The sequence below is a fragment of the Cygnus atratus genome, chromosome 8 (assembly GCF_013377495.2).
Source record: "Cygnus atratus isolate AKBS03 ecotype Queensland, Australia chromosome 8, CAtr_DNAZoo_HiC_assembly, whole genome shotgun sequence".
NCBI classification, from domain to species: domain Eukaryota; kingdom Metazoa; phylum Chordata; class Aves; order Anseriformes; family Anatidae; genus Cygnus; species Cygnus atratus.
In genome coordinates, this window is record NC_066369.1 from 9,316,732 (window position 1) to 9,339,839 (window position 23,108).

The 23,108-nt window shown below is 51.3% G+C and overlaps 2 protein-coding genes across 2 annotated transcripts; one reads left to right on the plus strand and one right to left on the minus strand.

Annotated features, from left to right (window-relative positions):
- Positions 1-954: 954 nt before the first annotated feature.
- PRDX6 (peroxiredoxin 6) lies at positions 955-7,819 on the minus strand. The gene is made up of 5 exons (XM_035537799.2): positions 7,632-7,819; positions 7,324-7,480; positions 3,591-3,737; positions 2,887-3,033; positions 955-1,624 (listed from the first exon to the last, which is right to left on the minus strand). The coding sequence occupies exons 1-5, from the start codon at positions 7,721-7,723 to the stop codon at positions 1,493-1,495; spliced, it is 675 nt and encodes a 224-aa protein (XP_035393692.1). The 5' UTR covers positions 7,724-7,819; the 3' UTR covers positions 955-1,492.
- A 62-nt stretch (positions 7,820-7,881) lies between these two features.
- TADA1 (transcriptional adaptor 1) lies at positions 7,882-21,247 on the plus strand. The gene is made up of 8 exons (XM_035537343.2): positions 7,882-8,021; positions 8,093-8,184; positions 8,657-8,722; positions 14,402-14,499; positions 17,398-17,607; positions 18,632-18,783; positions 19,729-19,891; positions 20,801-21,247. Exons 1-8 carry the CDS (start codon positions 7,948-7,950, stop codon positions 20,951-20,953), a joined length of 1,008 nt encoding a protein of 335 aa, XP_035393236.1. The 5' UTR covers positions 7,882-7,947; the 3' UTR covers positions 20,954-21,247.
- The last annotated feature ends 1,861 nt before the right edge of the window (positions 21,248-23,108 follow it).

A 23,108-nucleotide genomic window follows, 5' to 3' on the forward strand; every position in this document is an offset into this window, starting at 1 on the left:
TGGGGGGGACAAGATTCCACCCAGACACCAGGTGGTGTTATTTTTCCCCACTGTCCTTTCGTAAAAATAATAAATGGGGATAATGGAGAATTTTATAAAGCAGGGTAACTTAAAAGTTCCACAGCTGGGGGGAGGGAGGGGAGAAGGAGCAACTGAAACATTTGGGAAAAAATACAAATATCCCATGTATTGTCCCTGACAGCAATTAGGCATTAATGTAACATTTTATTTTGGCAATGAAAGCGGGGGTTCTCAGCCTGAAAGGCAGCTGCCTCTGGGCAAGGATGTCCTCAGTGGGGTGGCGTGGCCTGTGTGATGAGGTGCTGGAGGACAGCCGCTGGGCGCTGGCTGCGTGGGCACTGTGACAAGTGCTGCTGACTGCGCTGGGCACTGGGAGACGCTGGCAGGCAGCCCGTGTCCTGTTCAACCGGTGGGATTCTTCCCTAGCCGCCTGTTAAAACACTGCTCATCACTCGACAAGTTTGGGCCTGCACGAAGCGTTGGTCCCTGGTGCAGCAGGGCTGGAACGTGCCCGGAAAGCAAATCACGCTCCTTCCGACTTCGCAGGCCCACGGCTTTGAGGTAAGTGTCCGATCGAGGTGAGAAATCCCTGAGGTTTAGGAGCAGGGAGGAGTTTGCAGGGATTGTATCGTGCCCTGGGGAGCTACCTCCCGGTCCAGGCTGACGCTCCCCAAGCAGGCATCTCCCTCCTCCCCCCGCTGAGGCTCCTTGAAGCAGGGACAGCACGGCTGCCCTGTAACCCGTTGCCATTTCCCCAAGTGCCCGATTTATAGGGCAGTCACAAGGCAACCCGTGGTGCTGCCACCAGCCGGGAGCGTGGGCGCACCCCCCAGCTGCAAAGCCACAGCAAGCAAAATCATTCAGGGTGCCACGGATGAAGCACCAACGCTATGGGGGTGAACACCAACAAAAGCAGACGAGGGACGCTGCACGTAGTACTGAAGACCGCTTTATTGCCTCTAGTCCCTCTTCCATAAAAGCTGAAAATAATCGGTCAACTTTCAGCAAGAGATGAGAAAGCAGTAAGTGAGAGATTTTGCTCTGCAGCTCCTCCCCTACGGAGGGGACCAAATGAAGTTGTTAACGGGTTAGTGATGGCTGCTCCTAGGGGCACACAGCAATTTGGAGCACCCTCAGCTACCTGATGGGAGACACGAGCCCAGCAGGACACGCCTCGGGGCCTGGCTGCTGCCACCGTCCTTCTCACTGGGCTGCCAGGAGAAGCTCAGATGGTGCTCAACAGGAGACAGCACAGCGCGAGCCGCGGAGCTGCCACCAGTCTGCTAACCTCCTCCTTGCAAGGCTGATTCAAGGCAAGAAAACACCCGGGGTTTTAGTTTGAGGGGGCGTGGGGGGGACAAAAGGGATGTGGGTTGGTTTAGTATGGGGGTGAGCTGTCAGTGAGTGTCACACGGTGCTGGGGAGGCCGGGTCTGGGCACGGGCAGCACTGCCTGCTGCGTCCAGGGCCGCTCACTCGGGCTGCGGGGTGTAACGCAGGTACTTCTTGCCTGACGGCAGGTCCTTCGTGAAGACTCCTTTAGGGAACAGCTTCTTGGCCTCCTCGTCAGGTAAGGTGGGCACAACCATGACGCTGTCGCCGGGCTGGGGAGCAAATGGGAACCGTGAGAGCAGCAGGGGTGCTGGCGGGCTCGGATGCAGGCGGCGATGGGTGGCACTGCCTCCCCCCCGAACGCTCGGCCCCAGGCACGTGCCCTGCAGCTCTGCACGGGAGCAGAGGTGCCTGGGAGAGATGCCAGGAAGCCTGGGTGGTGTGGAAAGGGAGAGCTGCACCGTCTGATCCAACGGGATCCCACGGCCCAACCCTTCCCCGCGGGAACGGGGAGTAACAGGAGAGGAATTTGGGCAGTACTACATCTCTGCGCCGCCTGAGGGAGCACAGCGTGCTTGGGTCTGCTCCTCCAGTGCTCAGGTGCCCCTGCGCGGGCAGCGCTGGCTCCCCCTTGGTGTGCCAAGCCCCACGGAGAGCTGTGCCTCCCTGCGAGGTGTGTGGGGGGGGATGAGCTGCCCCCCAAACTGGTTAACTCACGCTGCAGGAGGCAGGTCTTCAGAGCGAGGCTGCCTCCACCTGCTGCTTACACTGCACATGGAATTACTGATCTTAGACTTCTGCTTTTAGGGGACACTGTCTCAGCGGGAGCGTCCCCTCTGGCTCCATTGTCACCACTGTTTGGTGACGGCTCTGAAAGCCAGCAGCAGGACAGCCCCAAGAGCTGGGCAGCTCTGCTGGGCCAGGGAAACGCTGGCTAGCGAAAGCAGCCAGGCTGCACTTTCTTCTTGCTTTATATTGCCTGCCCCAAATATGTGGGGAATTTGAAATAATGCTGCTGCACAGGGATGGCAGCAAGTAAGCGACAACGAAGCTGGCTATTTTCCACGGGGCTAGGACGCGGTTGTGTAAGTGCTGGGCAAAGCGGGGCCGTGCCCGCACCGGCCCTTCCTGGTTCGAAGGGAGCAGAGCAGCGAGCCAGGCAGGAAGGGTGCCCCCACCTACTGCTAGGTACTCACTACTAGGTGCTCACACCTACTGCTCTGCTGGCTCTGGTAACATTCTCCCTTATCAGTCAGCAATTGTGGCACCTGCCCTGGCCCAGAGCTCCCATGCTGATAGCTAGAAAGGCCAGGTCCTGTACGTGCTGGTACCTAGGGCTGAAGGGAGGGAAGGGAGATCCCTGCATGATGCCAGACAGCAACGCCCCTGGGGCTTGTGCTAGGATCCAACTCGTATCACGGCACCTCACCAGCTTTCCCTCTGGTGACCCCCAAGAGGAGCAGGCAGATGTTTCAGTGCACCTCTACATCCCCTGCCCGGGCAAGGCCTGGCTGAGCTCTGCTCCCCTCCTCACCTTCCAGTCCACAGGGGTAGCGACCTTCTTGTAAGCTGTCAGCTGCAGAGAGTCCACCACCCTCAGGATCTCATCAAAGTTTCTCCCGGTTGTGGCTGGGTACAGGATGGAGAGTTTCAGCTTCTTATCCGGGCCGAACACGAACACCTGAGCACAGGGAGACAGAGTCAGGTTCCTGGGGCACCGTCAGGGGCCAGGCAGAAGGTGTTTATCCTAATGCATCTGTTCGGCCCTCCTCCTCCTCCTATCTTGGGAAATTTGTGTCCTGTGTGATTGCAGGTGCTTGGAAAGTAGCGGTGGCTATCTCCTAGAGCAAACACTGACTCCCAGGCATGTGGAACACAGCGTTTGCTCTGGGAGCTCCTATTTCTAACGCTGCCTTGTTTTGCCACTTGAAAATTCTTCCCCCTGGCCTTTCAACACAAACATAGAGGGGAAAGGGAAAGTCCAACAGATCGAGGACTTAATATTCCCTCTCCGTCCGGAGAGGCACGAGGATGAGCTGGTGCCAGCAGCAAGATGGAGCCGTTGCCAGCAGGCCGGGGCTGCGCCAGCTTCTTCCTGCAGCACAACTCGTGCGCCTAGCCCCGGGAAGTCAGCCTAGCTCCCGAGGTGGTCACATCCACGCAGGTAAGCTGCCCCCACCTCGGTGTCCCGCAGCCGGGGGCTGCCAGGCACAGAAGGCTCCCGGGCCGGGCACTCACCACGCGAGCAGTCAGGGGCATGCCGTCCTTGTCCCGCTCATCGGGGTCCAGCATGCCCAGCTTGACAGCGAGCTCCCGGTTCTTATCAGCAATGATGGGGAAGGGGAGCGTCTCCTCAGGTTGTTCCCCGTTGTAGGCGTTGATGTCCTGCAGAGATAAAACCACCGAAATGCTCGTGCTCCCCTCTATCCACCGTGGGGGACAGAGGCTGAACCAAACCGTGTTCTTTAAGGAACAGTTTTTTTTTTTTTAACTGTTCTTAAGGAACAGGTTTTTTTTTTTCACCCCGGGGAAAACCATCACCTCCCACGGATGCTCTCCCTTGTGACCACAGTTTGTGAGGCTGCTCCCTGTGCTACTCCTAGCTTTATCTGCTTCACGCAGGAACTGTATGTTGACCGTCTCTGAATCGGATCTGGATTTGGCCAAAACATTCGCGTTATCTCTGTAGCTTGCAGTACCAGCCGTACGAGTTGTGCCGAGCCACAGCAGGGCTGGGAAAAGCCTGCTCGAGGCAGCACGAGCAGAGCAGCTGCCAGCATGAAAGCAAATTTATTCCAAGGTTTCTGCCTCAGAACAGAGCTGCCTGTTCCTTCCGTCCTCTTTATGCTGCAGGGGAACAAACCAGACTCCAGCACTGAGAGGCGCCTCCCGCATGCCGCTGCTTTGCAGGATCAGCTGTGAACATACAAGTTTCTGTCTTCCTGGGCTTTGAGCATGGTGGGGCAGGCTGGGTCCCTCTCAGGGAGAACATGGGGAGGGCAGAGTTGGAAATGCTGCCCCAGGCAATGCCCGCTGCTGCTCAGAGCATGCTGTGAGAGCAGGCAGGCCCTGTGCTAGCACCCCTAGGCTGGATGGTGGTGATGTAAGGGGCTGCAACCCTGCCCTGGCTGCTCAGGATGCTGCAAGCAGGTCAAGTGGTGCACCCGTGGCAGGATGTTTCCTTTGAAGCGTTTCTCTCCGCTTGCTTTCACCCCGAGGCCTTGGTGAGTCAGCGGTGCACTGCAAAAAGGGGCTGTTCGTCTCTGCTGGGCTGCGTGCCGGCCTGCTCTGGGAGGGAGTCGGTTCTGTTCTCCTGCAGAGCTGCCTTGTTAAAGCAGAGCCAAGAGGCCAGCCTGCCTCTGAATGTCCTGCGGAGCTGCAGGAGGCTGTAGAGGGAAGCTGGGCAGTGACACTCATGCACCCCCCTCTCCAGAGCGGGGATGAAGAGAGCTGAGAAGCTGTATGCAAATTTTACAGACTATAACTCATTCTAAAACGCACGTAACTTCATGCTGCAGGAAATCTCCATACAAAACGGCTTCATAAACCTCACCCTGTTTTGCAATACAACACACAACTTACTCACTTCCCTACAAACTATTTTTCTTTCCAGAGTCCAAGCTGAAACCAGACATCATCAGAGCGATTTATTCACCCAACTAACCGAGGCTAAGGCAGCAGCAATCAAAGAGGGGCCTGAAACCTCCTCTGACAGCCCTGCAGCAACCACTCAGGAGCCAGCCACGTCTCCGCATGCCATAGACCTGGTGCTGCTGAGGCAGATACCATCTTTAATCCTGCTGAAGCAGCTCGTCCCTTCAGCCAGGTGTTGGAGAAGCAGTGCACAGACTGGGGAGACAGGAGAGCAGGACTCATCTCCGGCTGAGGTCCAGGCTCATTATGAGACCTTGAGCAAGCCCCTGGGTCTTGGCTAGGGGTGGCTAAGAAGAGCCGTGACATCTTTGGCTGGGTAAGCAGAGCTGGGCAAAGTGACACGACAGCTATGGCTACGCTCTGGTTCACAGCCCTGCTCTTTGCTGCCAGGTCAGCTGTCCCGCCCAGTTTATCAACTTTCCAGGCCCTGTCTGCCCACTGAAATTTGGCACCAAAGGCAGCAGAAGCTCCTTTGTTGTTTCTCGCAAAATTCAGCCATTTTTCCTGCCCATTTGCTTCCTCGTGGACCGTGCTCCAGATGAAACGAGCTTCATCCAGAGAGAAAGCACAGGAATGTGGAGGAATGTTGCACAGAGAGATCTAACCGCCCGAAGTTTTGCTTGTTCCCGAGACTCCTAAGACCTAGCGAAGGAAACTGCAGTTTCTAGATCTCAGTCTAGCATTTCCTACAGACCACTTTTGTTCAGAGGCGCCTGCCACCAAGGCGTGCTATCTCCATCCAAGCTCCATGGCTGGGCAGGAGAACATCTACAGCACAGCATCTGATCTTACCAGCTGCCTTCCCAGTTCAGCTCTGTGGGTCGCAACCTGATGCCTCCTCCTGTTCCCACACAGAACGGACCCGGTTGCTCGGCACTGAACAAAACCTGCCCCACCTTCAGGCAGCTTTGCTCCCCCTCTGCATCTTTTCTTGTTCTCCCGTAGTCTGTGAGATGGGCAATTCCAAACGCAGGCTGCACGAAAGACTCCAGTCTGCTCTGGATTTGTCCTCACTGATTTGATCTTTTGCTCTGGAGGACATTCACAGGTTTTCACAGGTGCTGAGGAGACATTTCCACACCACCGTCTCTGAGGCCTCTCCCAGCCTGGCAGAAATCTCCCCGCAGCTTGGACTGCTGCCCTCTGACTTTCTCTGTGGTTTTCTGGCTGTTTTTCCAAACGTGCTGTTCTACTTCCCACCGGCGCCCTGAAGCTGCTCTGCAACTTTTCCTGGTTTTACCTGAGGTCGTGCTGAATCATTCTGGACCATCAGCAAAAGCAGCTCGTTGTTCACCTCCTGCAGGTTATCTGACTATGCTGAGCACCACACGTCCCTGCAGACCCTCTAGGAAGCTCCCTGCTTCCCTCCCTTGACACAATTCAGTGCTTCCTCCCATCTCCCTGCAGAAGTGAGCCTTCCCTTTCACAGCTGATTTCATTTGAAAGCTTCCTGGAAATTCAGGGGCTTTGTGGGAGTTAGCAATACCCCTACAGTTCTTCAAAGGGCTCTAACAAACCAGGACACAAGGCTGCCTTACGAACCACAACCCAAACTTTCTGTTGTGTTTAATGCGATCTGACTGGTGGTTTCAGCCAGTTTGACCAGCGCAGAGACCCCAGTTACCGCTGTGAGATTTGTATGCTGTTTGTCCCCAGGCCCTTCTGAGGCTCGGTGGGACATGGGCCGTGCACCACCCAGGTACAGAGGTCGGTTTAAGCAATAACGCAATTAGGCAACTTCTGAAGCCGCTCAGTCGTTAAATAACGCTGGACTGTGCAAATTCTCACCTTTATCGTTCCTGATTTGCATGCATGTCTCACTCCCGGAAAACCTGTGAGCACGTTCCCGATTCCAGAGTAAAGAGAGGCAGGTACCTCACCCGGGGATTGCTGTGCCCTGGCCGTATCTTTCCCAAAGCTCATTTTACACCCCTCTCACCTGGAGCCGCGCTGCCTAGCCCCACAACGCTGCGATTAAGGTTTTTCATCGGTAGCTTTCCTGCTCCTTCAGCAAGCTATTTATTTCCGTGCCACGTTTTTTATGGATCCTAAGGATGGTTTTCGGTCTTACACGCTCTTAGTTGCCGGTTTATGTTTGACGCGCCCTTTTGTCTCCTGTTCTCTTCCCCCTGCCTGGGCACGGACTGCACCCTTTGAAGACCGATGCTGGCTTCGGGCGCCTCCTGTCCTGTTCCACCGCACAAGCGCTGCGGGTCTCTGCGCAAACCGCCCTCCCTGGGCTTTGGGCACCCCCACGTTACCCGACGGCGGCTTCCGGGCCCCGCGCGGGCTCTCCGTTCACCCGGGGGCACGGTACCTTGCTCCAGGCGAGGTGGTCGGGCACGCTGTCGATGGAGAGCGCGATCATCTTCACGTTGCGCTTGCTGAACTCGGGGGCCAGCCTGGCCGCCCGGCCCAGCTCCGTGGTGCAGACGGGCGTGAAGTCCCGCGGGTGGGAGAAGAGGACGCCCCACCTGCCGGCAGAGCGCGGGGACGTGAGGGCGCGGCGTGACGGCGCGCCGGCCGCGCTTAGGCGAATACACCCACGCGGGATCCCGCTGCCGGGGGTCCGGCCCCCCGCCCCGGCCCGGCCCGTGCCCCCCCCCGGCCCGGCCCGGCGCTCACGAGTCTCCCAGGAAGTCGTGGAAGCGGATGCGGCCCTGCGTCGTGTCCGCCTCGAAGTCGGGCGCCTCGTCGCCCAGCAGCAGCCCCGGCATGGCGGCGGCTCCGGCACCGGCCCGGCCCGAAGCGCTTCGGCCGCGATCGGCTCCGCACGGCCGCGATCGGCTCCGCGGGGCGGGGCCTCTCCGCGGGGGGCGGGGCCTGCGCGCAGGGGGCGCGGCCTCGCCCCCGCTCCTCACGTAACGGGCCGGGGCGGGGCGGCGGCGCTTTGCGGCACCTCGCGGCCTTTCGCGACGGCGGGGCCCAGACCCGAGCGGCGATGGCGACGTTCGTGAGCGAGCTGGAGGCGGCCAAGAAGAGCCTGAGCGAGGCGCTGGGCGAGAACGTGAAGCAGTGAGTGCGGCGCCGGGCCCCCCCAGCCCCCCTTATCCGCCCCTTAACCCCCCGTCGCGCTGTGCCCGCAGGTACTGGGCCAACCTGAAGCTGTGGTTCAAGCAGAAGATCAGCAAGGAGGAGTTCGACCTGGAGGCCCGGCGGCTGCTCACGCAGGACAACGGTGAGGGAGGGGAGCGCCCTTGTCACCCTCGTCGCTCGGCCTTCCAGTAACAATTTTACCCCCTCCCGGCCCCGGCCCCGGCCCACTCGTTTCTCCTTTTTTTTTTTTTTTCTTATATTTCTGAAGTGAAACCAGAAGCCCGCTGCCAGACACCCCCGTGGGAGGGAGGGCAGCTGCCCGTCCTGCTCCCAGCTGTCCATGGCGCGTGCCTTCGTGGTCCGCGTGTGGTGCTCTGCGGAGCGCCCCGGCGCGTTCCTGCGCCACGCAGCGCTCTGTTTGCTGAGGCGGTGGCAGCGGCTTCTGGGGCAACGCGGGGGGAGCCCTCAGAAAAGGTGAACTGGAAGCTGCGGCTTTGTAGCTGAGTGCACGGGGAAGGCGAGGCTGTGAAGAGACAGAGAACTGCCCTGAAACTGCTTCAGGTGGGTGCCTTGGGCACAGGTGCATTTCTAACGACCTGTCTGTCTTTACGCAGTCCACTCCCACAACGATTTCCTCTTGGCTATTCTCACCCGATGCCAAATCTTGGTTTCTGCACCAGGTGAGTCCCGTGGAGGTTCGTTAGAGGTAATCAGACAGCCAAGCTGGGCACGTGGGTTTGGTAGCTTTTGGGTTTTGGACAAGGTGCTTCGGTTTTCTGAGCCTTAATATTTGTGTTTCTTTTGCCACAGAGGCAAAAATGTAGCCAGGTAGCGATCTGGATTTCAGCAGAAACGTTTTTATTAAAAAACAACCTTAATGTGCTGGCTGATTGCCTGGCTTGCTGCTTGTGGTCACGTGGTTTGATTTCTCGGCAGGTGTCTGTCAGGCCGTGAGTGTTGCGTTGTCTTTGATCTGCTTTGCTTCCTGTGTCATCTGAGCTCGGTGGTGCCTGCTCTGTTCCCTTCCCTCTTGGGGTCAGCATCTCAGGGAGCTGGATTTTCCTGGTCCTGAAATCAAGGACAGGTCTGATAGAAAAAGGCTTCCTGTGAATGCTTATAGCAGTGTCTTAATTGAGCTGTGGTCAATTAACGCAACCTCTGCAGCTGTGCTGTTTAACTTTTTAGCTCTGTAAGCACTTAGAGCGGCTGTTGTCAGGGCAACGAGCTAATTCTTCAGACCTTCAAAAGAGCTCTCAGTCTAGAGATCTGATACGAAGGACAATTGAGCTGCAATTTAAGATGTGAAACTGCTGCGTGGTGAGGGAGGGAGCTTGTAGCAGCTGTGGTGAGCTGAGATCTGAGAAGGATAAAAAAAAATACAAAATTCACAGCTTTTTGTCACAGCTGGTCCTCAGCTACACCAGCTGGGCTAATAAAATGCCACTGTCCTCCAACTACCCATGATGGAAAGAAGCAAGCCTTGCTTTGTTTCCTCTTGAGTTCTCAGCACCTTTTCCTTAGGCCCAGGCTCGTCCCTTCTGGCTGTCTGCACTTGTGGAATTTGTGAGGTGTCTGAGTTGTGCTGCTCCTTGCTTTGGCCTTAGTACTTGTTGCAGCGGGGTTGTAAAATAAGGGATGAGAACACGCTTCCCCTGTGTGAATCACCTGAAGTACAGAGTCTAAACTAGGTGGGGACGGGGCAGTGAGAACTGCTGACCCTATTTACGGATCAGGAACACTTCAACTTGGTGTGAGGGTGGAGCAGTGCTGGCTCTGGCTGGTGCTTGGTTGGCTTTTTCCGAGCGCTGGGCTGATGTTTGTTCCTTCGTGCACCTCTGTGCCTAACTGAACTCTGTTGCTTTATCTAGTCACGTAGTCCTGTGCAGCTCTTCTGCAGCCGGTCTTTACAGACTTGAAGAGCTCAGGCTTGTTACCTGTCTTCTCCAAGCTGTTCAGGAACGTGTTACAAGCATCTTGCTGCTTTGTGCTGGGGCTCATCCTCCACAGGCACCTTCCTTATGCCCATCATTGCTTCCTACCTTAATATTTTTTAATGTCAAGTCCCTGCAGGGACTTTTCCTCTTGTCCCTGTGGAGTCCACGGATCTGCATAGGTCAGCTTGAAAAACTGACCATGTGTGCTCTTAAAAACATGTCTCGGCACCCCGCAGGTAATGCTACGTCCCTTGTAGGGTTTGTTTTGCTCAACTCAGGTCAATGCAGGGTCTTCCAAGAACTTTTTGGAGCTGACCTGTGCTGAGATGCCTCAGCCTGGGCAACCGGTAGATGTCACACAAGTGTTTTGTTGGCCAGCCTGCCGTGTGTGGTGAGCTGTGCCTGCAAACCCAGGGAGGTGCAGCACAAACAGAACGCTAGGTGTTGCACCTAGATTTACTTTTCTCCCCCTAGCTGCCAGTGTGACACCTGATGGTTTTTCTGTGTAAGAATGGAAGGGTAACGGGTTCTTATCTCCAATGCTGTCTCTTGGTACAAGGTGTTTACTTCACGATTTATGGAAACAAGTACTTCTCAAGCAAGTGTACTTTCCACCTTCGTGTGGGAGGGACAGGGGGAAATAAACATCTTTAAAATACCATCTTGTGTTTAAAAATATAAATCGCATGGCTAGGGTTACAAGTGTATGTGACTGTGGTGTTTGGAATGGGAAACCTTGCAGGAGGTGTTTTGAAGGAGAGAAACAAGTTGAGCCATGGAAATGAGCACACCTGATCCAAATTTTGCCTTCTCTTATTAGCGGTTCCACCTGGGCTTGGTGAACACTGGGTGACCGTAACCCTTGGTGGGAACGCTTTCTGCTTCCACCTGGTTAGGCCATTGGTTGCGTAAACTTCAAGTCCCACTTCAGCAACCTGTGGATGTTTGGGACTTGGTGGAGTGGGAGCAAGGTTCACGGCTGTTTGGATGTGAAGCGTGACCAGTTCCTTTCATTCCTGCTCAGCTCCCCCTGAGGATGCAGCAGGATCCTAAGGCTGACTTGTTGGCCTTTCTAAAAACGGGTGGTGGTGTTTCATCCAGCAGCACCCTTGGGAAGGATACCCTTAAATAGTTGAGTGGCGCCCAGCTGTAACAGAGCTGGGAATGTACCTGGAGAGGGAGAGGAATGTCCCAGAAACACGCTCTCCAAGCCACCAGAAAGCGCCTCTAGGTTGGTTTGAGGTTGGCAGTGCCAGCCTAAGCAGTGTGGGAGACTGCTTTGTCTTCGTTTTCTTTTCAGAAGTGCTTTTCTGAAGGTCTGTCTTCCCCAAAGAAATTCTGTCGAGGAAACCCAGTTTAAAGCCTGTCCTAACCTCACGTGGACGTGCTCGCTAAGCCTGCCTTGTTTGCTGGGTGAGCACAAGCAGTAAGTTAGCAGGGCTCTGGAGGTAATCTCACTCGAACTGTTACCTCATTTCTTAGCTAAACGTTAACCAAGTAAAGCACAGACAGTTGCAAGCACTCGAGTTAGTGATGTAAGGATTTAATTTATTTCATAGCAGTCTTGAGCCAACCAGGATGGGTCAGAGAATTAGACCTCTTGCCAGGGTAGCAGGAGCCTTTCATTATACCAAGGTTGCCCCCGGGCTTTGCTTGAAGGGCTGCCACTCCTGAGGGATAGGTTCGGCTCGCTCATGTTCCAGAGAGCTGAAAAGGGAGGAGAAGGAAGAAAACGGCGGTGTGAGCTGTAACCACAGGGACTTACTTGGCACTTGGCCCAGTCCCTGACCTTTCAAGAAGATTTAAAAAAAAAAAAAATCAAATGAATGGGGGGTGAGAAATGGGGAACACATTTTCTGACTGCTCTTCTCTATTGTGGCTTTGTCTTTGTCCTTTCTTCCTGTGCTGGTGCAGCACGTCAGGAAAACCTGACATGATCTGCCTCCACTGTCTGGTGCTCTGGGTGCCGAGACGAGGCAGATTGTAGAAAAACATTCTTATCTGTTCCTTATCTTTGAAGGCTTATCAACAGTTGTTGGCATGGCTTGTTAACATTAATTTTCCTGCTATCGAGATTAAATAAAAAAAAAAAAAATGCGAACACCTCTGAAATTTCATGCCTGAGCCAACCCAGCCTTGTCATTTGTGGCCAGGAAAGCATACACTGGGTTTCTTAGAATACTGGAGGGAATTTTTGCTGTCTTCATTTAGTGCTAGTTAGGCTTGTTAATATGAAAACCTAGCAAAGGAGACAAAAGAAGATTCTGCCCTAGACACGTATAATGGGGGATAGGTAATGGTATTTCACCTTTTTGTTCTAAGTCTGGCCAAGCTTTTGTTACAGGCTGTGATTCCGTTAAGTTGCATCTTCCAGGCCTACTGTCAGAGACTAAATTCAGTAGCTGTTTAGTTTAAAACTTACTAGTTCTTTAAAAAAAAAAAAAGGCATTTTAAAAGTTTGGCCTCTGCTGTAACCTATTAATGTGTAATAAATTGCCAGACAAAAGGTTATTTGCTACTTATGTCTCTCTCTCCCTCTGCCCTCCAGTTGCATAGTTAGCTGAGGACACTGGTATGTGAGGCTGCAAAAGTGCTGTAGGAGGCTGCTGGCAAGGAGGAAGGGCTGCAGGGTGGGGTAACCTCACAAAGTAGAGACATGTTTTTTGTTGAAAGCTTTAAAATGTCTGTCCTTAACACACCCAGCCCTCCCTTCCTACCCAAGAGGTCTGCTCTGCTTATGGATGAGAGGAGGAGGAGGGGAAAAAATGACTTGTCTCTAAAGAGCAGAACATCTCGTGAGAGCAGAAGCGTTATCTTTGGTAGATCCTAAAATGTAAGTCCTGAGACTTCTGTGAAAGGCAAGAGAGATCCCTGACAGGCTTGTCCATGGTGTTTTCTCACATCCCCTCGTTAGGATCTCTAGTGCAAAGTTATAGTGATGAACAGTGACACTAGCTTTGATTTCTGGAGAGTGCCTACTTATTGCCCTTCCCTGTACCTGGCTGTTGTGTTTTGGCAGCAGGTTTTGTTGTAGGCTGTTGGTTTTCAGCTCGCTAATAGGCTGTAGGGGAACTTTGTAGTAGCCTTTTTGATAGAATATGCCATCTCTATGCATAGGTTGCTTCTAACCCCTTTTTAACAGTTAAAACCGTTCGTAAACTTCATCTGATTCCTCTGGTTTAGCCTGATCCTTAAAGCCCTTTGTCAGAAACTTGTGGGGTGATGTGTGTGAAGCGACGCATGACCAAGGACTTGCAGCTAGCCTCGTTCCCCATAAACAGCCCTGGAGTGTAATTGTGTTTATGAATTCCTGATAACAGCGAATAGAAAAGGTGCTGTTCCTCTGCTGAACCCAGGAGAACACTGGTGACATGAAGCAGAGGCTGCCTCTGTAGCCACAAGGGGGCTGTCCAGACCCGAGGCTGCAGGAAATGCTCCTTGGTCGCTCTCAGCGAGCGCGTAGGTGCAGCGCGTAGGCACCCGGCACGGCGCTGTCCTGAGCCGCAGCGTACTGACGAGCTGTGCACGGGTGCTGTGAACGTGGCGGTGGGAGAGCAGCCGGGCTGTCCTTCCACGAGCTGCCTGATGATCAGGATGTGCTTCAGCTGTCCAACAGCACACGGGGGCCTTCTGAACCCAGCTTAGTTAGGCAGGGTGCTGCTCGCTCTGTCTGCAGCTGCTTGCTGATGCAGGCAGTCCGCAGCTCACCGTTCACATTGGTGTCACTGGTTCCTGGCCTTTGCAGTTCTTTCACCCTCTCCTTTCCCCTTCAGTGTAAGGTGAACAACTGACCCCAACATCTAACTAGTGTCTGAGGCAAAGTTTGCTGAAGTTGAGGAAAAACTGTAAAGGCAAGTGCAGGGGGTCAGGTGGTGACCAGAAGCGTCCAGTTTGTGACCAGAGCTGGCAGCGGGGTGCGTGCCCCTCTGGGCCGGCCCATGCCACCTTCCTGGTGGGGCTAACGGCTTGTTCCTGCAGCGTGGCTTTTCTTGGAGCCTGTGCTCATCTCTCCTTCCACTGTTGGTTTTTGTGGTGTGTGGCCAGAAATTTCTGCTTTGAGTAACAGGTCGTGAGCAAGTCAGGCTGGTAAGGGGCTGATGAAGGAAAGGCCGCCACCAGTATTCTTCCCAACGCACTCCTGACTTTGGGTCGTGGCTGTGGGTTATCTGTTAAGGTGCAGCCAGGGGTGGGGATGTGAGGGATACAGCCCAGAGCTGCAGTGAGTGGGTCTGAAAAGGGGCTGCTGAAGGAAGGGGGGGCTTGCCAAAAGAGACCTCACAAGAATTACTTCCTCTGGCTCGTGGCTGTTGGACTTGAGTTGAGGCTTAGCAGGGGGCCAAATGTTAAGGCTTTTCTGCATGGGCAGCATTACTCTGGCTCTAAAGCAGTGATGCCTGTCAAGATTTTTTTCTTTTCATTTTGTAGAAGGTGCTGGATCTCTGCCGTGGCCAGGTGGCTCTGCAACTAAACCTGGAAAACCCAAAGGAAAGAAAAAGATTTCTTCAGTTCGACAAAAGTTTGATGTAAGTGTCAGTGCTCAAATGGCCTCGGCTGTCTGAAATGCTGTCGGGTGAGCTGCTCTGCACAGTGCGTAGTCTTTGTTATGACCCAGGATGATGGAAGCCCATCACATGTGATCTGTGCCGCAGGAGCTGGCAGTTAGTAACTGCTGCCTCTCCTGTGGAAGCCTCTCAGAAAAAAGGGTACAGCGTGACCTGACTTTGTTAGACCTCGGAGAGCCCTGGGAGAGCACCTAAACGTCAAAGCTGCACAAGCTTGTATTTCAAAAACCAGCAGAGTAACTAGCTCTGTGGTCGCTGCACTAACACTTGGCCACGTCTTTCACATGTGTTCATCTTTCCCCTTCTCTGTAATATCATGTTCACTTCACACATCTGCTAAACTGAAGCAAACGTGACTTCATATTTATTCTCGGGCAGGCTTCCCTGGTTGTCTAATCCCCCTCCACGGGGCTCTTTGCAGTCTGAATGGTTAGGTGATGTTCCTTTGGCAGAATGTTTTTAGAGCGTGTAATCACAAGGAATTTTCAATTCTAAAACAGATGCCGTGTTCTGGTAGGTGACAGACGAACGCACAAGATCTAGTTTGATTTGCAGCGAAGGCTCTCTGGATCTGGTGCTGTCACGTGCCTGTTCTGTGCTGCCAACTCAGTGTGGAGGGGGTCTTGTGTGAAAGAGGGTCAGGAACTCTCGTGGGTGGGTTTGGTCAGGCAGTTGAAATGGCATTAATCTTTTATTTAAAGATAGAGCGTCTGCCTCCGAGCCATCTTAGTCAAGTGTCTGACCACATATTGATCCAGGTCAGTTCTCTGACAAGGCAGAAAACTAACCAAGCAAAAAACCCCAAATCAACCGAAAAAAAATCCCAGGTTTTTCTTGCTGACTTACTCAGCTGGACTGGCGTTCCTTGTGGTTAGATGAATGCCAGAGCCGGTGCAGAAGACAAGAAAGCTACGTAGGTGAGGTTAGGGGAGAAAGGTGGGCATACAAAACCTCTTACAAGTGTGAGAAGCTTGCTTGGCTGAGTCGAAGTGCGCAGCATGCTTCTAGACACTGTACTCAGCACTGTGTGCTTTAGAGACTAGGGCTTCACTGGGCTGTGAGTCCAGCTGAAGGCTCATTATATTTAGATGCTGCTAAAATGTTTCGCATTTTTCACAGCTATGACCTGTATCGTGATGGCAGTCCATGTTATCTCTTTGTTTTAAAACTTCATCGAAGCTTTTCACTAACAAGCAGAGGAGAGTTTGATAAGCAAGTTGTGGTATAGTGAAAGTCTCGCAGTTTGGTTTGCTTGAACACCCCATGTTTCTGCCGTATGTTTATACAAACGTTCCCGGAATGTTTGATAGTAAATAGTCTATGAAGTCTAGGTTAACAGGCCTGTGTCTTGCTAGTGGAGTGCCTGAGTCATGTGAACACAGAAGTGCCTCGATATTTACTGTCATGTCCTTGCTGGGCAGAACAACAGCTATGGGAATGGCCACAAGTTTGTTCCAATTGGCTTCTGGTCTCCCAAACCGCATTCCTCTTAGAGTTGCTTACACTTGGAAGGTTTTTTTTTCCAGGCATGCAGCTTTCCTGTAATGAAAGCTTAAGTCTTCCAAATTACTGTGAGGGAAACCTGCTTTCGCATCACTAGTAGGTGGATTGGTTTTTCACTTTGAGTTAAATGCCACACTGTCCTTTGAATAAAGCGGGCCCCCTTTCCTCGCCTGAAACCGAGATGTGAGAACTCCACTTTGCTGTATATTCACTGTTTATATGTCAAGCATGTGTTTGTCATGATGCCTCATGGCAGTATTTATTCCTGAGCCGCCAGATCCCTCTCGGAGGGTGGAGAGGCAGGAGTTCTGGGAGCACATGATGGATGAGCCAGGGTAGTGTAGTTCCTTTGCATTTCGGGGCTGGGCCAAGCATATGGCTGGGTCCAAAGATCAGTAGCTTCTATCCCCTTCTTCCCTGTCTGCCTGGGGACTGAGACTTCACAGGCACCACCACAAGTACTCAGAGGCACAAGCACAGCGAGGGAATTGTGCTGGAATGCATATTGGCTGGGAAGTGTACTACTTTCTGGTATGGATTCAAGTTCTGTGATGTTTTGTCCCTAAATAACTGACTCAGTTCTCAAATATAGCCATAATCCACTCAGACAGTGGCTGCTCAGTAGCACAGCTCTGCTTAGGGTACTGAAAGTGCACGCGGGGACCAGCGTACAAAATCCAGGCCTGAAATTTGGCTAAGCTGTTGCATTTAAATCCTTATTCTTGAAAGAAATGTAAGAATCACCCAAGCTTAGGATAACTGTTTTTCGTCTTGGTAGGAAACTACAGTTGCTAAACGATAAGGGTGTATTTTTAGCTACTAGCAAAAGGCTTCTGCACAAGAAATGACTAAGTAGCTGAGAACTCCTCAGCATAGAAGGAAGTGACTGAAAGATGTGAAAGTCCAGTAAAATCATCACTGGCCTGAGCAGTGTGAAGAGATAAAAGGGACAGTGACCACATTTGAGACTTGCAGGAAAACTAAATGAATGTAGCAGATGGGAAGTACAGAGCAAACCAGAGTAGGCGACTCTTGGCACAGCTTGTTAGGCTGTAGAATTTCTTGCTGCAGGATGTTGTGGATACCTGAAGCATAGGTGGATCAGGGTGCTGCGAAACAAGCTCATGGACTGTTAAATAAAAGGATATCAACACTGGCTTAAATTTCTTCAGTCCCAAATCATTGAGAGTTCGAAGATTGTACTGGGGGTAGGTGGGGATATCACTTTGTTTGTCTTCCTGCGGTATGTTCTATAGGTGTTTGCTCTCCAGTTGGAGAAGTAATGTTTGCCTAGATGAGCCAAAGGGTCTGACCACGTATGTATCTTCTTATGCTGTAATATTGTGTTCATCACAGCACCGGTTCCAGCCTCAGAACCCGCTGTCTGGAGCCCAGCAATTTGTAGCAAAAGATCCTCAGGAGGATGACGACTTGAAGCTGTGTTCCCATACCATGATGCTTCCTACACGTGGCCAGCTGGAAGGAAGAATGATCGTAACTGCTTATGAGCACGGGCTAGACAATGTCACAGAGGAGGCAGTGACAGCAGTCGTTTATGCTGTGGAGGTGAGACAGGGCCGGACAGCAGTGGTGTTCCCCTTCTGCCAGCAGCAAAAGGCTCTGTGTGCAGTATGGGGTGGCGTCCCTCACTGGAGGGAGGAAACCTGCTTCTCCAACTGCCCAGTTGCTTCAGGAGGAGTAAAATCAGAAGCAAAAGGCTTCATGGTTTGTGCATCAGAGATGTAAAGCCTTGGGTTTGTGCCTGCAGGCGTTAATTACGAAGTACTTGTGTATGAAGAACGCTAGTACACTTGAGTAGCTGGTTTGGTAAATGCTGCTCCTATCGCGTAAAAGCAGTGACAGAATGGCACCATTTTGAAGAGCTGGGTAAAGTTACAGATGCAAGTAATTGGCACGGAAGTAGCAGAATCAGATAGTAGCTGCAGGTGAAGTTTTTGGCCTTCAGTGGTGCGTTACCCAACATCTCTTGGTCAGGTCCAAGTGATACTGCTGTTACTTGGAGCTTTGTGTGGATGATTTCTCCAAGTCATGATCTAGAGGTCAACTTGAGTTCCCCATGTGGGAGTGAGGCCAAATTTGGAAGTAGTTTTCTGCTTGTTTCTTCAGAGAACCGCTGCTCCAGCATCTTCCAGATGTTTCAACATTTTGAAAAAGTGAGTGGCTTTTCACTCTAGTTACAGAGCTGGTATTTCAGTGCAAGCAAATGTTTAATGTGAGTTATAAAAGCTCTTAACTTGTTGTGAAAGGGATCGGGGCTGGGAATTCCCTAGCATTTAAGAAACCTCCTTGTGACATTTGAAGCTGCACATCACATTAGTCTGTGAACTGTACTTTAATACATACAGTACTCTCACGCAATGCCATCTTCTCTGTGTCCAGCTCTATCAGGTGGTTGAGAGAAATACTGCAGCCTGTCCAGGTTCCAGATCTCGTTCCCCTTGTGTCTTTACTTTCCTGTGGTCATAGCAGCGCTGCTGCTGTCTTGTCATTTGGTGTTGTGCTTCTTATAGCCATAGCTTGCTAGGATGAACAAACCAGCATGTGTAACCATAACGTTTTTTCATTGCAGAACCATCTTAAGGATATTCTGACATCTGTAATATCCCGGCGGAAAGCCTATCGTCTGAGAGATGGCCACTTCAAATACGCCTTTGGAAGCAATGTTAATCCTCAGCCATATCTGAAGAACAGTGTTGTTGCTTATAACAACTTAATTGAATGGTAAGGAGCTCTGAGCACATGGTTAATTTCAAATGTAATTTAGTGAAGTTACTCTGCTTGGTTTCTCTTACTTAATGGAATCTGTTAATAATGGTGTTCTGCTTTCATGCACAATGAAAGTAGCAGGGCTGTGCTGCTGAACAGGGAGGAAGGATGTGGGGATTTTTCAGCAGCAAAGTTGAGGGCAGTGTTAGGTCTCTCCTCCTTGTCTGTGCCCATCTTACTGGTTTGTCGAGGTGACCCTTTGCCTTCTGAATATTCTTATTAATTATTGCTTGTAGTGTGAGTGATACAGGAGTGAGTTCTCAGGACAACTGCCCCTGGGCAGAAGAGCCCAGCCTTTGTTGGGGCACCACCGTTGTGCCATAAGAATGAGATGTAGATGAGGACCTGTGTCCAAATGCATAAATGTATTAACGATTCCTCTGCAGGGCCTTCCAGTCACTAGAGCTATGGAGACACCTTGTTTTCCAAAGTGTCAATGTCAAACAGCTTATGCTGTGTCTAGCAGTGTGTGTGTACAATAAGTTGTGTTTGTCTATGGTAAAGCTTCTAGCAGTTGACAGGAGGTCGTGGGTGTTTTAAAATTTGGTTATAGCACTATAAATGCAAACTCTGCCTTACAGCTCTGCTCTTTCAGTTTAATGTTTTGGGTGCCATAAGTCTTAGGCTGGGTGGAAACTCTTGGTTGTGAATAACAAAAGCTACCAAATGACAATTAGTTATAAAGCAGGTCTGAAGCATGCTGAGGATCAGTTTCCATTGTTTTTTTTATTAAACTGGAATTTTAGAGATTTTAATTACAGATGATAGAATTTCATATACACAAGGGCTAAATCAACAAGTACAAAAAAAAAACACACTGGGCCAAGCTCCTGCTGTGTTACTTCCCAAGCTAGTGCTGTTTCCTTGACTGAAAGGCTTTACTGCCTGCTCTCTGTACAGCCCTCCAACCTCTGTGACACCTTCTGCTGGTCAGAGTCTAGCTCCACAGCCCCCGCCTGATGATGCTGAGCAGCAGGCAGCACTACTACTGGCATGCTCTGGAGACACTTTGCCAGCATCCCTTCCTCCCGTGAACATGTACGACCTTTTTGAGGCGTTACAGGTAAGCTCTCCAACTTACACTGTCCTGTGTACCACCTACTGCTCAAATTTAGTTTACATGCACGGAGAGGGATTTTATTTCATCCTCCTACTGTCTGTTTCCTTCTTTCCCTCTCAAATTTACAATTATTTGGCTTTGTCTTGCTCTTGCTAGTAGGGAGCAGATAACAGTCAACTCATGGTCTCAGGCCTGTTCTGCCCCCCTAGATCAGAGAGAGCTGATGAGGAAATCCCTGCCTCTACATAAGGACTCTTCCTCTGCAGCATGACTGCAGCGATCGTATCAGAACTGAGTTAGACTGCGGTTTTGATAGTAGTGCCCTGAATGACTTGTCTGGCGCGTCCCTCTTTCCTGTTCATCTTCCGCCTGGGTGCTTAGAGGAATACTGGGGTCCTGGCATGCAGGCTGCTGCGGTGACCACCCCGACCCTGGGGAGGTGTCTAAGGTAGGCTGGATGCATCTTCCTCTGGAGGCGCATGACTGTGGGCCTCTCTCTTTTGCAGTTCAGGCTAATTAGAATGTCTAAAGCTAGCTGTGAGAAATTCTACCCCTTCTGTCCCTCCTTGATCTCCGCTGTTGTGAAAAGGCCTGGAGATTTCTATCTCAAGGCTGTGGAGGCAGAGTGTTCATTATAAGAGCTGTAGTCAAGCATTTGTGCTGTGTTTAGCCAGACAAAACGTTTTTTGTATGGTTTTGGAGCAAAATAATGATTTTCTTAGAAAGTGGTGTAACAGGCAGTAGTTCTGTGCTGGCTGGTGTGCCAGTGCTGGCAACTTAGAGCTCTCCTTGTGTGACAGCCTGTGTTCCTGCCCTGCAGGGCTGGCTCTCTGCTCATCCTGTAGCAGACACAGGTTCTCCATGGGGAAATGAGTATGAAAGCATGAAACGTATTTTTGAACTTACCTTTAGGTACACAAAGAAGTTATTCCTGCGCACACTGTCTATGCTCTAAACATTGAGAGAATTGTCATGAAACTCTGGCATCCGAACCACGAGGAGCTGCAGCAGGATAAAATCCATCGTCAGCGCCTGGCAGCAAAGGAAGGCCTTCTGCTCTGCTAGAGCCACGGAGCCAAGCTCAGGTGGCTCTAGTGCTGCTCCTTGGATTGACACTGGGATGCTTCTTACAAACCTGTGTCAGCATTTCGAGGAAGATGTAAGTTATGAGTCAGCTTTTCCTATGGAAATATTACGGAGTTGTGGTACACTTTCTCTGCTTCCCAAGAGTCGTGTGCCATGGAGTGCTTGCAGCAATCCCACTGAATTGGAAAGGAGGAACAACAGACTTGTTTGCAAAGACTGTTTTTTTAACAAATAAAAATAAATGTGAGGGTGAAAAGAGTTGGTTTTAAAGAAGGTGCACGTGTGTTATTTGGGAGCATGACATACCTGTCTCCTCACCTTCCCTTCTGAGCTCTGTCTCCAGGAGCCTAGTCTAACTTACGTTGCAGCTGGTGGGATCCTTTCCATTCAAGTGGAAACAGGGCGGACTGTTGGGAACTGAAGGTGAGAATAGTGTAAGGTGACATTATCTCTTATAGTTGAGGAACTTCTGATTAGAAACTCTGCAAAAACAGGGCAAAAAGGGAAAGCCTTCTCTAGTCTCTCTCTTAGAACTGTTCTGCATCACAAAACACGAAAGGTGCACGCTGGTTGTTTCGGGGATCTCACCGGTCATCTAATATGCAGTAAAACCCAGGCTGTGAGTAATGCTTTTCCTGTCGGTGTAGTCCTTGTCCCATCCCTGTCCTGGAGTAGTGGTGTTCAGATGTTCTAGGAGTTGTCCGGACCTGGACCTATGACAAGGGGTGTTCTCTGTCCGTCAGGACAGCTAATGATTTAGCCATCCCAGCAAGGGATGATCATCCTGAGGTGGGACAGCAATTTCACTCTTAGTTTTGCTGGGGAGCTGGTCAGATCAGCATGTAGAAGAGGAAATTCACCTGTGCATGTTTCAGGTGCATCACCATCTTCCTGAGTCAGCTGAGGCAGGTGCTCCTCAGATGCTGAAAGGAACAGGCTTATTAAGACATGTTAAGCATTTTCACATTACAAGTTAATTTGTTACCTGTCTTAACCACAGCTATACAGGTACCTTGGATAACTTGGTTCTTTGTCCCTGTTGTGCCATTCAGACAGTGGAACTGAAGCCGCTTCCTCTGGAAGATTATGAAAGGAAGCTTGTGATTCTACTCCGTTCTTATTTTCCTCTGGGAAGTATTTGGATGGGAGAGCTGTAATCTTTCCGTTTTTCTTTACTGCAACCCTGAGAACTGAGGAGTGTGCCTGCCCCTGATGTTTCTTCTCAGTTATCTTCTTATAATTTTCTTTCATGACCCACGTGACTTTTTGTTGGGCCAGGGTTGCCGTGAGGAGCTATGCAGCTGTCACTGCATTGTTTCGAGGGATGTGCTGTGGAGCTAGGCACAGCCTTTTGCTATGCCTATACAGATATCAGTGGCTCCCATCATGAGAAGACCACTTGAGGACTATGGAAGCTGGGAAAGGCAACAGCAAAGAACTACAGCAGGGCCTGGCAGGATGAGAGCAGCTGTATACTTAGGTCACTTTTCTTGAGGTATGGCTGTGTGGAGTTAAGCAAAAGGGTAATGGGAGGGTAGAGAATGAAGGCTTCTTTTGGTCCCCTGCTCCCAACTGCTATTTTTTTATTTAAGGGCTCACTGAACTGCTATATATGCTCATCTTAAAAGTTGACCCCAGCGGCTTTTACATGACAGTTCTTGAAAGCAACATTGAACCTAAATAACAGTATATGGCGAGATCAGCAAGTCACCCAAAGTATGGACTCCAAGGTGTGGGAGGGGGATTTCCCAGATAATTGTTATGTTTCTGGTGTAAAATGAAAGCGTTAAGTTTGTTTGCTAGAAACTTTGGGGCAGCTCTGAGGATTTCAGATGTGAAGGAAGCATGCAGCCTCTGACAGTATCACAAGTGAGTTCTGAAACACAACACTAGGTATGGCACAAGTGGTGTTGCTCTCTTCTGTTTGTATGTGCTAGGAGGAAAGCTCTGCAGACGGAGCCTCTTGTTCTGAAGAGCTGAGACATCAATTCCACACTGAAGAAAGTGGGTTAACCAGGACACCTACTGCACAGCAGAGGCTTGAATAAGGAAATCCTGTCAGCCCCATTTCACAGGTGAGAAGGCTGAGAGGCACATGTTCTCAATGCACTTTCCCATAAAATGTGAGGCCCTT